The sequence below is a fragment of the Brachyistius frenatus genome, unplaced genomic scaffold (assembly GCF_029030835.1).
Source record: "Brachyistius frenatus isolate BFR_SWC_R1_liver_20210118 unplaced genomic scaffold, ASM2903083v1 Contig_10, whole genome shotgun sequence".
Classification (NCBI taxonomy): domain Eukaryota; kingdom Metazoa; phylum Chordata; class Actinopteri; family Embiotocidae; genus Brachyistius; species Brachyistius frenatus.
The window spans coordinates 6,100,383-6,118,065 of record NW_027210609.1 but is presented as its reverse complement, the minus strand read 5'-3'; the positions used below and the strand labels follow the sequence as shown (position 1 = coordinate 6,118,065).

At 40.0% G+C, this 17,683-nt stretch overlaps 1 protein-coding gene across 3 annotated transcripts in view; it reads right to left on the bottom strand.

Moving 5' to 3' along the window:
- Positions 1 to 17,683, bottom strand: part of slc12a5a (solute carrier family 12 member 5a) — a 148,020-nt gene that overhangs the window by 39,659 nt on the left and 90,678 nt on the right. For all 3 annotated transcript variants that reach the window (XM_069691067.1, XM_069691068.1, XM_069691069.1), the window contains exons 2-3: positions 8,144 to 8,244; positions 7,483 to 7,620 (exon numbers count right to left, since the gene is read on the bottom strand). In XM_069691067.1, the coding sequence (XP_069547168.1) occupies positions 7,483 to 7,620; positions 8,144 to 8,244 (239 nt within the window). The remainder of the gene's footprint in view (positions 1 to 7,482; positions 7,621 to 8,143; positions 8,245 to 17,683) is intronic.

The following is a 17,683-nucleotide window of genomic DNA, read 5'->3' as shown; positions in this document are numbered from 1 at the left end:
TGAGGTGCCGAATTTTCTAAATAGACTTAATTTTGTATTACCAACAGAAACCCTGTACTTTTAAACAAAACAACAGTGTTCCCTTAATTTTAAAGTAGTTTCACTTGCCTTTACTTAACCTTAAAAACAGTGATGGTAAATCAGGAAACACTAATACGAGTCATTTTGGAACAACTGACAAAACATTTTGATGTTTAGGTTTTAATATAAATACTGCATATCTACCTTCAAAACTGCAATTTAATACATCACAATGTATTGTTCTATATTGTGTTGATCCTCATCTTTCTTCTTTCCTTTCCCTACGTTATACAAACAGTTTCATTTCGACCCTCCCATGGACATCTCCTGAACTGCTGAGGTCCGCAATTCTCCCTAGAAGTCTAGAGTTAAAAATGGAAGGTGAAAGCAGATCCATATCCTTGGTTAGCTACAGGGTAAAGAAAATGAAAGAGAAAGAGGGCAGAGAGTAGACATACTGTACAGCATATACTACATGTGCCTGCAGTTGCAGGAGAACTTCCAGGCCCTCAGGGTCTGGGACAACATACCGACCTCCTTAGGCTGACAAAACCAGCATCATCTTTTAAATCACAACCTACTGGAGTTTTGTCTTGTGCTCACGCGCAGAACTTTCATGTACTGCACGTGTGAAATCCCTCGATTTCTTATTAAAGCCTTGTCGCAGCTGCACCTGTTTCTGCTGATAGAAAGGTACTAATGTTTCTGTGGGATCACAGTGAATACAGGACTGTGAAATCGTTTGATGTTTCAATTTCCCACGGCGATGATTAATTCATCCATTTGATAATAGATCAAAGGAAAACATTATATGTAACATATGTGGTTGGTTTCGCTACCTGATTTGGTAGAAAACTCGAGAGGGAGAAGAGGAGGGGGGAAAGGAACAGAAATGGGGAGTGGAGGAGAGAGATCTATACTTACTGTTTCATTACTTTCATTACTAACAGACAAGACTAGACAGAGGTGTGAAGTGAAGCGAGTGAGGTCGGAGGAGGAGGGAGGAGGGGATTGGGGGAGAGGGGGTTGGAGAGAGGGAGGCAGACTGCAAGCTTGTAACGCCATCTCCACGCTCTGCTGGCCAAACAGGAACTGATAGGGCAAATGTGTTTCTGCTCAGGTGTGTTGAATTATTAAACAGACAGCAAGAGGAGAGGCCAGCGAACATCAGCCTCCCTGACCGGCTGTGGATGAACCAGTCACTCTGCGGTCAGCTGGGTGTGAGTGAGTGTGTGTGCGTGTGTGAAAGCCTATGGTTATCTGTAAAACACTGAACGCTGAAGCCAAATGTCCTCTGTGGTGCTGAAGGCTCTCCACCTCAAAATAGCGCCTACATGTGTTAGTAAAATATTCTAGGTTAGAAGACTCCACAAAGCCCCATGTGTGACCGCCAGTTGTGAAACCTGTGTTTAGATTTTGGGCTGAAAGACACCTTATCCACTAATGCACATGTTCTGCTGAGAAGTAGCCGCACTCAATCTCTAGCTTTCTCAAAATTAGGTCAAGAGGAACCTGGCAGAAAAGAGGGCAGGTGAGTGGAAAATGTGCTCTGCAAAAGATCATGTACAAATAGCACAATTTTGTGTTTATTCTGGAGAAATAGTATCAACTACAAAATTCAGTTGTAAGGACTTTACTATGTTGAATTCCTGAAATAACTTTTATGTTATGATCTGGCGTTATATAAATAAAAGAAAAATGAAAAAAAAAATTGCCAAACAAGGTTAACAAATGGGCTTTTATTGGAAGTCAGGCAGCACTGAAGCATGACCTGACTGAAAAACCTGTAAAAAAAATAACTAAACTTGATACGAGCAATCACATATCAGAAATGGCAAAATAATACAAAAGATAAAGGTTATTAAAACTGGATTATTTGTCTTGAAATTCAAATCATTCATCAATCCTTTGTCTTAAAAAGGACTTTGAGAATTTAGTTCAAATGATGCTTGACAATATTTAACTTGGAAAAGATTTAACATCCTGATATATCACCTTGAATTGGCCTCCTTTCAGTATTGTAGACCTGAAACACTTAGTTGATTAATCCAAGAGCTGATTGACAGAAAAATAATGAGCAACTATTTCAAAATTGATTGATCGATTCAATCATACGATGATCACAGTTTAACAGTTGAGGAGCTCTATTTCTTTTCTTTGTCACATATAATCAGACATTTAAAGATGTCAAATTGGGCCTTATTTTGTTATTTTTGGCAATTAGTAAGCAACATTATTTATGTATAAATCCAAAAGTAAGAAGATGAGTGAATAAAGACAACAGTAGAATAGCGTGGGACTCTGTGAACAACACTTGAGCTGTGAAATTTCTATTTAGCTCCGCTGTGAACACGTGCATGCTGCTGTAATAAAAGGACATGAATTGACATTAATCAGGATACATCCTTCAGAAGGCTGCAGATGGGAATACTGATGTGATGTCTAATGAAAGGGGGAGTAAGTGCGTGTGTGTGGGGTGGTGGTGGTGGTGGTGGTGGGGGGCGGGGGGGTAAGGACAGAGCTAAGAGCAGGGATCATAAAACACCCAAAAGGGAAACAATGCTTATGTGGGAGAACATTGTGCTGTAAAAAGCAGAGACGCAGAGCATATGGACAAATGTTCCTGTAATTCTTTGCAAGAGCACTCGCCTGGAAAATTACTTGAATAAAAGGAAAGAGGTTCATAGTTTGTATTGTGTTTACTTTTGGTGGTATATAATATTATTGAGCAAACGCTACTGAATATGTTATCTTTGGTTTTATTGGAGGAACAGAATATAAAAATACCGCAAACTGACCTTCAGTTTCCAAAGGCCGTCAATCTTAGATACAATTAAATGTATAATCACACATATGAATTGATTTCAGCAGATAAACACTTCGGATTGAGTTGGAAATCTTGGCATTTTCACAGACACAGACTTTAGATACAGCAGCCCTATTAAGGTAAAAATTAATTCAGCCTCTTGTCGTCCTCACGAGAATTAAAGGTCTCATGTCCAGACAAGATTTAGAGCAGGTAATTTTGCCTTTGTCTCGAGCAAGGTGCACGACTGCAAAGGTCCCTCCTTTTGTCTTCCCATGAAGATCATTAGACGACGGCAGCACATTCAGGTCGCTGTTGTCAGATTTGAGAAATGAAGATATTACCCCTCTTCTTAATTCTTTGCACAGACTTTTTTTTATTTCATTTCGAAGCAGGTTTTAAAGTGCTTCTCGCTTTGAAAATCACTACGAGCCAGAGCCAAAACACATTTCTGATAATTACCAAAATGAAGCTAGTGGATCCTCAACAACCAAACAGAACAGAGCTGTATTTGACTACTATGCTTCACACAAAAGGAACCAACGCTTTAAGATTACTTAAAAATGTTCTTTTCCACTTTGAGATCTTAATATAACGCTCTCTTATTGCATTTGGAGCAACTTAATATTGCATTGTGCATTGAAACTGCACTTCATGTATTATTTCAACCTTGTCTCCAAGAAATGACATTAATATATTATGAATCAGGTAGTGAAAGTTTAAAACTTTTTTATTTGAAGGAATAAAGTCCTATATTTACACACAGCAGTGGTGGAAGACACTGTTGGGTGAACAAACTCAGGACTGTGAGGCCAGAAGTTTTTTCTTGTAACACTTTGGTTAAGATTGAAGAAAAATTGTGGTTTGTGTTAAACTCCCTATGTAACAAAACGATCTTCCCAAAACGTTAACCTTAGTGCTGCGAGTTAAATAACTCTACTAATCACAAGTGGATAGTGCATTGTATGACTGAATATTTTATATAGAAATTGTCTTCTGATCCACTGTTAATTTAAAATATTTGTTAGAGCAGCTTTAAATGCCACTTTAAAGCTTGTATGTGCTTAATATAAGCACTCTGAATTGCCCATATACAAAAAAGCATGGCTTGCCTTCCTATATCAAATGGGTGAAGTCAGAGGATAGAAAATCGGCGTCAGATTAGTTGTGAGTGTTTTCCGTCTTAACCTGCACGACCTCCAGCCTGCTCCCTCAAGTCACACGCCAGCAAAATCTCTAATCTTGGCTTTCACACTGCGACAAAGAAAGCCCGCTGCCTCTGTCTCCCTCTCTCACAACTCACTCACTCCCTCACTCGAGGGACCGATGATGAAGGAGATGGAGAGTGAGGAAGAGGGAGTGGAGTGAGAAATAGAGAGGGAAGGTGATAGGGGGAGGGAGAGAGAGAGAGGTCGCGGTGTGAGTGATAAAACGCCACAGGCTGCCTTAATGAAAAGCCTCTCATGGCGATGGAGAGATTGCCTGTGGAATGGGCTGCTGATTGGAGAAGCAGCAGCTTGGTGTAGCGTGCAGACTAATTAAAGTATTGAAGGGGTTGAGGTTACAGGGGGGGAGATTAGACCTGCTCCCCATGTTAACTGAGCAGAGGAGAGGTGGACAAATACACCTTACATCTGGGACAAATGGGAGTGCTGGGATGATGGGGTTTTACACCGCTGGCGATGAGTTCCATTATGAAGACATGTTAAGGCGGTGCTGAACTCCCATGAGTACGCTGTTGTTGTCTAAAGTGGCTACCTGCATTATTTGTACAATCACAATTTAATAGAAAATGGCTTTAAAACTAGTTTGAAGGTTAGTTCACTGAGATTACATTTGCTTTCAGAAAGCGTGTCCCCATTACTCTACACGGTAGACAGGTTTCAAAGGCTGTTTTTGTGAGAACTCATTCAGTAGAAAGTAGTTCGAGTGAGAAACTGTCCACAGTGAGGTCTGTGGATTATATCAATAAACTGAGAAATGGTCATTGGAATGAAAGACTGCTGTTGATGCTTTTAAGAATAATTTGAGTTGTAGTGGGCTGGAGGCAGAAATCCCAGTTAGATATCTCAAAACCTGTGAAAATAAAACCAAAATGATCTGCACGGCTAAACTCCAACAGAAGCAAAATATTGCATCATGATGTTTTTGCGCATTTGGGTGAACTGACCTTTTGAATCTTTTTTAGATTTTTAAATGTTCCTTTATATCTGTTTTCATGAGAAACACTGCAGGTGATTTTCTTGCTGTGGAGCACTTTGAGCTGCATTTCTTGTATAAAAGGTGCTATACAAATAAAGTTTATTATTATTGAATAATAATAATTAATAATATGATATTATATAACATAATATATATAATATTAATCATAAATCTGTCATATGTTGCACTTCACAGCGTCATAATGTTAACACGTTTATAATGATTATGCTCGTATGATGATGTTTAGTCGGTGTAATGTTTTCCATTTTCACTGTCTAGTGTGATGAGATCATTATTAGTTTTATTGGTTTTAACTAAAATACACCGTCTGGCTGTTTGGTGGCACTCCATCCAACCCATGGACAAAAGTGGTGATAAAGGTAGTAAAAACTCAATACTTCAGTCATCTGATAACAACTGAACAACTAAACCACCTGCATGACAAATAAGAAAACCCCATCCACTGATTCATTGTGGCTGAAATCTCTGGAAAAACTTGTAAGTTGACCGTCTGATGAGAAGTTTGTTGAGATCCTGTTTGTTCATGCTGTTTGTGTCACTATGTTTCGCACGTATTGCAGAAATCAATACGCTTGGTCCTGAGCTCAGTTGTACCTTTAAATCTTATCTCTACTGTCACTTTAAAATCTTTTTTTCACTTAAGATCTACTGTATATCTGCTGGACCCATCTGGGGCCGCAGTAGAAAAAGACGACACTCTTGTCAGATATAGAAGGTACAGTGGCCTCCCGGTTCACCATCAGTGATCTGCTTCAAGGTGAAACAGAAGAAGAAATACCTGAGTGAAGGTGAGCAGGACAGGAGGGAATAAGAGGAGTGGATGTAACTGACACATATGAGGAGAAAAGCAAATATATAAGGGGGAAAAAATACCAGGCAGCTTGGGACACCTGGAAAGACAGATGGGGTCAAAGGTCATAGAAAAGCTGTCAAGCTGTCACCGCTGGAGCTTCTCAATGTCTGAACTGTGTTTTACCTCACATGGCCGACTCTGCCGTCACAAGCTTATAAAAGTCGGTGTGAAATATGTTAACATGTGGATCAGCCACTTTTCCTCCCGCCTGTCACACTAATGTGACGTAACTTCTTTCACTATTTGCATTATCATCTCTTTTCATTTCAGCTTTGCCGTGTCACATCTCACCATGCGGCTAAAACCACTATTTTCCCACAGGATTAATAATGTAGCTGCCTGTCTGTCGATCAAGCGCTGAGAAAAAGCCTGAAAAGTAAACTCCTTCCTGCTGGCATCTCAACACCCAACAGCAGAAAATACTAGAGGATGATGTAGAAGGAACTCATTAGTGAGTGGCATTTTAAGATGCAATCCAGTAACACAAACAGGGGATTTATAATATCAACAGAGAATGATTGACAAGTTGCAAACTGCTGGAGTTTTTCTAGCTCTCCAGCGAGTGTGTTAACAAAACAATCAAAACTCTGCTATTAGGGATTCATTATGTGATCTTATGTAAAGTGCAGATCTATATTTGGTAACAGTTAATGACCATCCACTTGCAACGAGGATACACTGACAGCCCTCTCTGGTTGAGCAAGTTTTCAAGAGTGAAATAAATAGTATCACTGCTATAAATGTAAATCTACAGGAAAGTGATTTCTCTTTGCACACTGCATCACACTGAGCAGGCACAGTGGTGTAAGTTTATTCTAGTAATTTATTTTATAAGGAAATGTTTTTCATAACTAAAAATATTATTGTTTACAGTATACTGTAGCCAGTAACATAATTAGTCTTCACAGTATCACACTGGTGCTGCAGCAGCATGACACTTTCTGGTAAACTGCAGCCTACATATCCATTAACAGTAAGCTGCTTTTAAGCACTTTTTTAGATATATTCAAATGTTTTTACAAAGTGACAAACACCTCCGCAGCTACAGGATGACCATTATCCTGCATCCCAGAAAACACTAGTCTTTTTCATATACGTTAGTTTAGCTTTCGCATTCACTGCAGCACAATACAATCACTTCAGTCTTTATAAAGTTTCAAAAACATATAACTTATAAAGGAGAAGCTCAGTTTTAAATTGATTGTCTCTCTAGATGTTGTTGTGTTTGCTGCTACAGAAAACACAGAGAACCACAGTTTACAGTAACAAAGGTCCTCTAGTAACAAGTACAGCTATCAATATAGCTTATGTGACAGGAAGTGAAGAGAAAAATTGGGTGAAAAAAATATGCTAATTGTGCACCACTGTACTTGAAGAAATAAAATACAGACAATAGTTTTAAACTACTGTTTGCACTGCATATGTATTTTTATCATCAGAATTTTACATATACTGTATATCTTCCCCTTGTTCCCAAATTAGCATACTTGTGATACAAATGTACTCTGTACCTGTTGTGCTTTTGATCACACTGAAAGCACATTTCTAAGGTTTAGGTACATTAAATACAAGTAAATACCTTGACAGGTTTCTTGCGCGATGACTCAGCCTCGTTGTTCTCGGCCTCCTCATGCTCCTTGCTACCTTGGGGCAGGTTGGAGTAGTTGGCCAGGCTGCTGAGAAGAGACGCCACCATGGGGCTGGTGTCCATCTCCTCCTGCAAGGGAAACAAACAGACAGAAAGGCTGCAGTCAGCGTCGTCGTCGTTGTTATTAACCCTCTCAGCCGGCCAAGTGAACCCTATAACATCATTAGTGGACTTGATGTTTCCATAGATCACTGGAGATACGTGACTGTTTCAGGTACTAAGACTTTCCCACTTTTGCGTATTTTAACCCATTTGGAGGAAAAAAAAAAAAACGCTCAAACGATGAAATCTTTTTCTTGTTGCTTGGTACATCAAGAAATCCCGCTGAGAACACAATGTAAATACCTTTGTGCAGAGCTGAGGCAAATTGCCTCATTGAAGTTCTTTCCTGTAGCAGTGTGACATTTGCTTGCATTAACCTGAGGTTCCCACATGCCCTTCACAAGGTAATTACCCTCATTAATCGATGTCAGGGCCCCTATTCAATCATTGAAATTGTGAGAATGAGTGTATCCTGCTTCGGCTGATTGTGTGTGTTAACGAATCAGTGTGTGTGTGTGTGTATGTGTGTGTGCAGAATGTAGGATTGTACCTCAAACAAGGCCATATTCTTGCCGTCATACTGCTGGCTCTTCTCTGCGGCAGCATCACTGCTGTTGATGAAGGGGCTGCTCTCCTTGGGATTACTGTCGCCTGGAAGAAACACACACACACACCTCTACTTTTAGACTGGACAGAAATAAAGCAGACCACAAAGAGCACATCAGCAGAGAGAATAAGCCAGACAAAAGGTTCCTCATTTTAAAATCTGCCTTTAGTTGGGCACCAGCAGCTTTCAAAACCAGGCAGACATTTGAAATGAATGACTTTTTTTTTTTTTTTTAAATGTATTTATTAAGTTATTGTTTAAGTGAAGAAAGACACACAGGCAGGAGGCTAAAAGTACAGGACGTCTGCCAAGAAAGGAGGAGAGGCCTGTTGTCTTTGCAAAGCGCCCACAGTCAGAAATGCAGAGAAACAGAACCATACCTAATGGACTGTGCATTCACAATATGTGCAGTGCTATATAATCCATATGGCCATGGGAAGAACACAAACTGGAACATCTCAATCAGTTTTACGCTACACTGACAAACAACGACACCAGAAAACTATAAGAAATGTTCAAAAACTCTGGAGCCTTTTTCCCCCTTAAAACACCGGGCGGCAGAAGCAGCGTGATGTTATTTAGGTGACAGCTTGCTGAAGGCATCATGACTCTTACAAGAAGCATCTGTCTTTGAGTTCACGGGCGCAGAAACAGGGCCAATCTCCAAAACAAACAGTACTGAAGGGGCAGCATTTGTAACAGTGCACAAGTCTTACCACACAGAAAATGCTGTTTATTATTACACAAAGAATATGAGAATGTAAACATGATTACATGTAATTATCAGTTAACCTTGAAAAAAAAAAAAAAAAAAAAAAAAAAGGTTGACTGATTCATTAGTGCTGTGACTGTGGTGCAACTAGCTATCATTAGTCTGGTTCGTTTAGACTGTAGTCAAAGCAGTTGGTCAAACTCAAACTTCAATACGTGACCTTTGCTGCCGCAAAATGAACCAACGACAAGATTTTAACGATAGTAAGTAGAGCTTGACCAATAAATCGTCCGGGCTGATATGTCGGCCAACACTGCCTTGTAAGTTTTGCAGATAAGAAACAAATTGATTTTCATTCTGTAAAATGTCTTAATAGGTCACGAAAAAACAAGATTGTTTTTTTGTTTTTTTACTATTATCATACATCATTTCATTTTTCTAAACTCCCAAATACAAATATCAGAAAAAGTCAATATCCTTCAGGCTCTAATATCAGTATGGATATTTTATATTGTGCATGAATTGAAAAACCACATTACAGTTGAACCATACAATTAACTTATACATCAAATATAATCAGCATATTTATGAAAAGTTATTTGGTAGTCATGGTAATGCTATCACAGCTACCATGGTCATTTCTCTGTGACTGTGAATGTATCCAATCAACTATTTCATTTGAAGTGAGAAGGAGTCAAAACTGTAGTGTGCTGCACTTGTGTTGCACACTGCATATACTCAAAGTTCTTCAGTGCAAAGTGATTGAAACATATCAACCACCAGAACTGAAAGCCAACAATATACCACTCGATTTCTGGGGTTCAGACCAAATGAACAGATCTGCTGGTAAAATCCTGTGCATAACTGCACATCAACTCCTACACTGTAAAACGTAGAGCTACTCGAAGGAGTGCAAAGTAACGATGTGTTACTGTCATCGATCGAACCTTTGAAAGTGAACAACAGGTGACGATAAGCTAAAAGGTAACACCTCAGCTTCTTAAACACGTCTACAATAAAACCTGAAAGGACTGAAACCAGAGAACCACAATAAAAAAAAAAACCATCAACATTGTCGATTATAACGGCTTCTTCCCCGATGTCCTGAGGCACCGCTACAGACTCATGGAAAACAGGAAGAATACTATCTGTGATTTTATACCTCAACGTTTAGAGCCTTGTACTTGAACTGCTTCCTGAACCAGACATTCGCTCTTGTCTGGAAAAATAATTCAATTCAAAATCACTTTATACACCAAGTACGATGAAGGTCTCGGTGGCGAAACGTGGCGCAGAGTAAGCTGTCATATTTGTGCCTTCCCCTTCGAGCATCTCTTGAGGGAGACAGCAGATTGCTCTCCCTCTGGCTCTCAGTGCCGTCTTGGAGTCTTGGACTGAGCACTGAGACCAAGTTATTTATAGCCAGGATGCTGCAGCCATGTGCCATGACGTCGGGACACCGCTACACAGCCGACACACTGTTCTACAGAGACAGAGCAATAGGGCCACTCAGACGGGGACGCTGTGGAAAAAGGGGCAGCGCACGAAGACAAAAACAGCGCCGACGGAAAGCAGAGAAAAAGGCAGCAGGGAGGTTAATACAAAGAGATGGAAAGCAGGACAATGAGGGCGTAGATGAGAAGATGGAGAGAGCGACAGATAGGTGGGGCGAGAGTGAACAGTGACAGGGAGGGAGATACGGGCTCAGACAGACAAAGGCGAGGTAGCCAGATCTGAAATGAGAACCTGCAGAGGGGACGAGGGGGAGAGACGGGGAGGCAAGAGAGACACACGGCTACAAAATGTAAAAGCTTCTGCTGCACTTAAGGTTCTGCTCACTTTGAACCGCAGGTTAAAACGTACGCAGCCGGTAAAAGGAAGGCCAGAGCACCCAACGGAGGGGTTTTTAAGAACATGCGGATTAGTTAGTTGTTTTATTTTGAGTTCCTCAGGCTGTGTGAGGATGATATGGCTCTGTGCATCACTTCAGACAAACAATATCAGTCTTGTTGCACAAGGCAGAGATTAGACAAACGTCTATGAACACAGATGAAGAGCTGAATAGAGAAACATATACAGGATACACTATGCATGTAAACGCACAAACAGATGCACGTCACTTTATATATAGTACTTAATGTCCTTATTTACTTGCTGCTTTTTATCTCAACGTCGTAAATAAGAGCACGACATAAAATGTACAAAAACTTTATTTAGTCTTGTGCGTTAAAACATGAATTAACACATTAATAACTGATTTGGAAGAACCTTCAGTACGTCTAGCTTTTACAATGTGCGCATCTAACTCGGTATCACGGCAAAGCGTAATACACCTGTCGGTCCACTAGAGGGCAGCATGTCAGTGTCGGGGCTTTTTCTCAGGTGTGAAAAACCTACCAAAACCAAAAAGGCGTCAAAAACCCATGGAGAGGCATGAGGTTAGGGTTTAAGAAAAAAACACCTGTTCGGTTTAGGGAAAAACAACACACACACACAACAAAAAATCCACACATCCATGTTATTTTTCTCGAACCCTGCACGGTTGTCCATGACTTCCAATACCGCTACCAGCTGCTTTATAAGGACTTCACAGACTTTGTACTTTTGTCTTGTGAGCTTGGTCACGTCAGGGTTGACGTGTATTTTATCACGTCAATGCGTAGGCAGCCTTCACAAAGACATGCTGCCCTCTATTGGATTGTTGGGCATATTACACATTTGATAATGGAGTTACTAGTTTTCTGTTTTTATAATTGTAATTTTAATTTTCAGTGATTTGGACATTTTATAGGCTAAATGACTACTCAAGTGATTACTTGAAAAAGATAATGACAAATTGATCGATACATTTTTTTTTTGCTCTTGCAACCTGAAATGTATGCACAATAAAATCAATATCCACTGATGTGTTGCATTTAGATGTTCGTCATACCAACTGGGAACTGGGAAGACCGTAGTTTGAACCTCACTGCTGAAATAAGTTGGAGACATTCACTGCTTTGAATTCCCCATTTTGTTTTCCCTTAAGTAGCTTTAATGTTATTAAAATCATCTTCACCCTCACTGACTGTCAGCCAGCTTGTTCCAACTTTTCATTAAATCTATATAATGATTACACAATGACAAAATGAACAAGATTTGGATGCACAGCATGTTGTTATAAGGTTAAACTGTACTGACTGATTGTTTTCATTAGTGTGTCTGTGTGTACTTGTTTTGCATGACTGACTTGATTTGATCTTGTATTTATGCAATTTATGTTTATGTCTTTCTTGCAATCTTAATTCAATATTTTTACTCAATAAAGTCTAGGTGCACTGCTTCAGTAAAAAAACATTTAGACCAACACACACACACACACACACACACACACACACACACACACACACACACACACACACACACACACACACACACACACACACACACACACACACACACACGCACACACGCACAGAGTTTAATATCTTTGGGCTAATGCCCCAAAGACAGTTTTTCTATCCTATCATTTATCTCTACATGGCCCATTTCTCCTCATCATCTAATAATTAAAACTCCATCATCAAAGGCATGGTGGATACCCTCTTTTTGGAGAAATGACAGTACCCAAAAGAGTTTTGCTCTGACCGCATCCCCCAAGCAGCTTATCCTTCCTCAATCTGATGGGATCTGTCCAACAATGATTCTCACTATCAAAGCCTCTCCCTATCTATGGTCAAAATCCAGAGCTTTACTGCATGCACTGAGCATGTGATCATCTTCCAAAATCCTCTTCCAAATAAAAACACTGATCTTGACTTCTCTCATTTCCTTATAGCCGGAATTTACAGTAACAGTTTACTATGCTTATGTTAACATTTATTTGAGTACCTATGTAGTTACTATCATGTCTTTGTATAAGCCTTAGCAGCATTCACTGACCTGATTTTCTACAATCAACAGCATTTTCAGTCTGACTGAGTATATCACAGACTATTAATTCTGTATAATCCGTTTGATTTGTATCACCAATATCCTTTAAATCATGTATCAAGTTTTGTGTGTGACTCCGTGTGTTTAATACCAGCGGCAACCATTGGTCACCCATTGGTTCGAGCTTTTTGATGTCTAATATCTAATTAATGATTTAATTATTTTCAGATGGACCGCCAGGAAAGTAACAAGAAACAGTGACTTCAGTAAATAACACCAGATTGACATTTCATGAGAGAATTTGAATGGGAGCCGATGGAGCCACAGCCTTTATGGAGCCAAAGCCTCGTGGCCATCGGTGGTATTGCAGTTTTAGGCACTTCCACATTGGACTTCTTTTTCAGACCTGGAAGCGACGTCCACTTGTATATACTTTCTATGGTTTTATGTCCGGACTTCGAGTATATGGACTGTCAGCTGAGAAAACAAGTAATCTGAAGATTTTACTTTGGCCTCTGGAAAAATATTGATGGGAATTTCATCCTTTTTTGACTTTTTTTTTTAAATGTTTAAGTGAAATTGACAAATGAAAAGAATCAATAAACTTATGATTAGCTAAATAACTGAATATGCTTAATTGATGAATTTCCTAAAGTTTCAGTTGACATTGTTAAATAGTTTGTTTTGCCTGAGCAATAATCCAACAAGCCAAAGATTTTTACATTGCAGATTACTTTAAAATCACTTGATCCTAAAAATTGGTCATATCTATCATAAATTTGAAAAGAAGAACTGCCATTTGGTGCTCTGTCAGAAACACAGACTTTATAAATTGTATGGAGATATTCGAGTGCTGCCCGATTGGTGAATATCTTGTATGTCTGCATTCTGTTCTCAAAAATTGTCTGCTTCCTATTGTCTTTCTGTACAAGCTACACTGTCAGCATGCGGATACTTGCAGTGTTTGAGAGTAAATAGAAGTTTTAGTGCAAATGAGTGGCGGCCAGGTCCACTGCTCTCACTTGGACAATTCACAGTTTTCCAACGGATCTTTGAACAGAGCCACCGAGGATTACTTGGTGAGAATTATTTGACTTTGTTTTATTGATCCTCCTTGTGGTGAGGTGGCGACAGTCACAGTTATTGCTGTCTCTCTCTCTCTCTCCCCGTCTTACAGTCTATTGTACTCTCTCTCTCCGCCTGCGCTGTCACGCTGCCATACTGCTCTTTCTCTCTGAGAACCGGCTTCAAGGGGAAAAGTCAAAGAGCTGGATGTTGATTCTTGAGGAGCTGACTCAACAGAGGCTCTGGGACCACTTGTTGATTTGGTGTGCGTGTATGAATGTGCATGTTTGTATATGTATGCGATATTATGCTTGTGTCAGACCCCACTAACGGTGTTGCACAGCAGCAGAGGAGCGGCTGTGTCCAATTAATCTTAGTCAGAGCAGAGATGGCTGGATTTCAGCCATTTTATGAAGGACACGCACTACACTGCTGTGCTGCTGAAGAATGAGGTGTCCCTAATTTATTCACAGCTACTTCATGTATGAAGGTAAACATGGACCATCCTTTTGGCTGTCAGTCAAGACTCTCAGTGGAATAAACAGTGAGTGCGTGCGCTCGCACAGACATTTAATTTGCATCCACAGAGAAATGCTTCATCAAGTGGAAGAGTGAGGAATTTAAATGGAATTAGTGGGATGGAAACAAACAATAAAAAAAAAAAAGTTGGCTCTTCTGGCCGCGTTCCCCGCCATTGTTCCTTGGTACGTCGCCAAATCCGAGCAGGTCACAAGTTCACTGGCTGATTTTCTCCTCCGAATGTCACCACAGTGACGCATTAATTCATGTCTGGCAATCAGCGCTATAGACCCCTCTGTCTCCCACTGCTGACATAGCAGGATACAGGGTGGAATCAGGTGAAGGATTAAGGTCACTTTAATCTAAATTCCATTCAAATCAGGATTGAAAGTGATTTAACATGTACCCAAACATATCCATGTGCAGTTCGGGATCAAAACATTTTTTTTTTTTTTTTTTTAATTTTTTTTTTTTTTTTTTAGAATTGACCGACATGTGAAAGTTTTGCACAGACGAGCCACTAAATTAAAAGAATATGTAAAAATTATTGACAGCTATAAAATCTATGCAAATCTATTGACATTTGTTGCTATATTAATAAGAAACATTTTCTGAGAGACTATTTATATTTTAAAATATGCAAATCTATGCAAAACCATGTGCATTTAAAAAATAAATAATTATTTGCTTGTTTTAATACACTTCACAGTTAATGTTTCTGTTAGACTACTAAGTAATTTGGTCCTTATATTTATGTTTTTTATGCTTTATTCCTATCTCGTTAATGATGCAAACAGTATTTTAGATTTCACTCATCTGTGCATTTCTCTGCTGCTGCGGAAGTTGAGCATCTGTACGTTGAATCAGTCAAGTTTAACTTGTGTTACGTACAACCATCTATGGCTGCAACAAACATGCGGACTTCAATGACAAATTTGGTTAAATTTGAATTATGGTTTTATTGAAATAACTAATTTGGACAGAAATTTGTAAAACGATGACAAGATCCAGTGCAACAATTAAGGATGAAATTAAATGATTGAACCAGCCACAAACCCAGAAATTGGCTTACACCAAATATAACGCCTCCAACATTCTCAATTTATTTAAATTACGACAAACACATATTTGCAAATATTGTGTTTAGGAGGTTACGACATAAACACTGATCATGTTCTCTACCCACTGTAGACATCTATTTATAACAGAGTACGAAGGCAGAACAATACCTGTTTTAAATATTGCATTTACAAGTGATTTACACATTTCCAGGAGATACATAATGTACAGAGGGAAAAATAGCAACAGCATATGGTTACATGACCACAACTGCCCACACACACTGTCATAAACAGATATTCTCTCACTCTCCTCCTTCTGATCACGGCTCCAGCACCACATCAGAGACACAACAGCCTTGTATAACGGGATCTCACGCTCTGTGTTTTCTCTCTGCGTCTCCCACTCTCCCCTATCAAACTATCTTTCTTCTTCTTCTCTCTGCCTGCTGCTGCCGCTCTCCCCTATCATGCATTTTGACGGTCATATGTATGTAGGGAACACGAGTGTGGATATCTACGTAAAAATGACGCGCTTCCTCGCGGTGCTGCAGGACGTGACCTGTGTCCTGATCAGTATTCAGTTTGGTGCTTCAGCTCGATATGAATTTTAATGCAGCGTTGCCGAACAGGGTACGACTTTGACACAGTCCCTTCTCTTCAGCCCCCCAGCATCTCCAGCAGAGATCCTCGCGCCTGATTGGCTCTTGAGCTGATAGCAGTTGATTGGCTGAGAGCGGAGGGAGGCAGGGAGGACGCTTGTGCATGAACATGAGCGCGTATAGCAGCTCTTAGCATGTTGACCGACCTCCTGCGCATGTCACTGTCTGATGATGAATGGGTGGATTTGGTCCAATTTTCCCCTGCTGCCGCTGCCTCGCCCGTAGCTGAGCATGTCAGGATTAATTTTTGTTAAATGGCAGGCCCCTGCAACGCCTTCCCAGCAGCACACTCTCTATCTGGTATCAGGCACAGAAGGTGATTGTGCACAGGAGGACACTGACAGTCAAGTACAACTAAGCTATACCTCCCGTCCTTACTTGTTAATCTCTGCGACTACCGCACGACCAAAGGAATAATTTGACAGAGGAGGATACACAGATATTGATGGGAGGAGGCAACTGCCAGACTCAGCCACAAAATGACGCGGAGAAAAGGCAGATTTTATTCACTGTAAATCATACTTTATCCTTCTTTTATAAACTCTTATCATTCTTTGGCAGAATTCAATTTATTCTTCCGCTTCTGTCTTCACATTATCACAGCGTACTCTTTAATAATCTCTATCCCTAATATTTGGTTGATACGAATCTGCTTCCATTTGACACCAAGACACAGATTACAACATATTTCAGAAACTGAAGTGTTTATAATTTCTATACATCAGATAACATGAAATAGAAAGCTGGCAGGCACATAGACAGTCACTGCTACACTGTGAAATCATTTTAGATGATAGATTGGTGGTTTTAAACATAGCCATGATGGCTCTATGGCCAATTTGTTTTAAAGCATGATGTAGGTCTTTGCGAGCTTTGCGTTAGCGTATGGTACAATGTGAGACGCTGGGATGTCATAAACCGCTTCAGCAGGTCATTTTGTGGTAATTTTTTAATGTACAATGATATAAAACAAAGTGGTAAATCTTAGAAGCTCAAACAGGCAAATGTTTGATGTTTTTTCTCAAAAAATGTTTCATAACCACCACACGTAAGCACTCTCCTCTCTAAAGTTCACATTAGTCCTTTTTTTTTTTTTTTTTTTTTTTACCCAAATCTACTCACGCTGAGCGGCAGTACATAGATGTTTCAACTTTTATACCAAAACCTTACACCTCACCTCACTGCAGTCATATGTTGGCTTGTTCGCCTTTCACTTGAAAAGAAAAGTGTCAGGCAGACAGCGGGCTGCCTGGTATGCGGCGCAGCAAATGGCTAGCCATGTAAAGACAGCGTGGCTATCAGACTTCCTCAGGTCGTGTGCTGGCTATGGGAGAACACGCCGTGTCACGTCAGTCAGCTGCATACCTTCTACATGCATGAGACAACCTGTGGGAGTAACTTTAGCTATCTTCCTGTTGCTGCTGTAATTGGTGAGCCACAGAGCCTAACAGGCTGCAGGGATGAAGGGAAGAGATGAAAAAAAAAATGAAAAAAAAAGAATTGCGTGGGTGGAGGTGAGGGAGAGAGAGCTGCAGAGAGGCAGAGGGATAGAGTG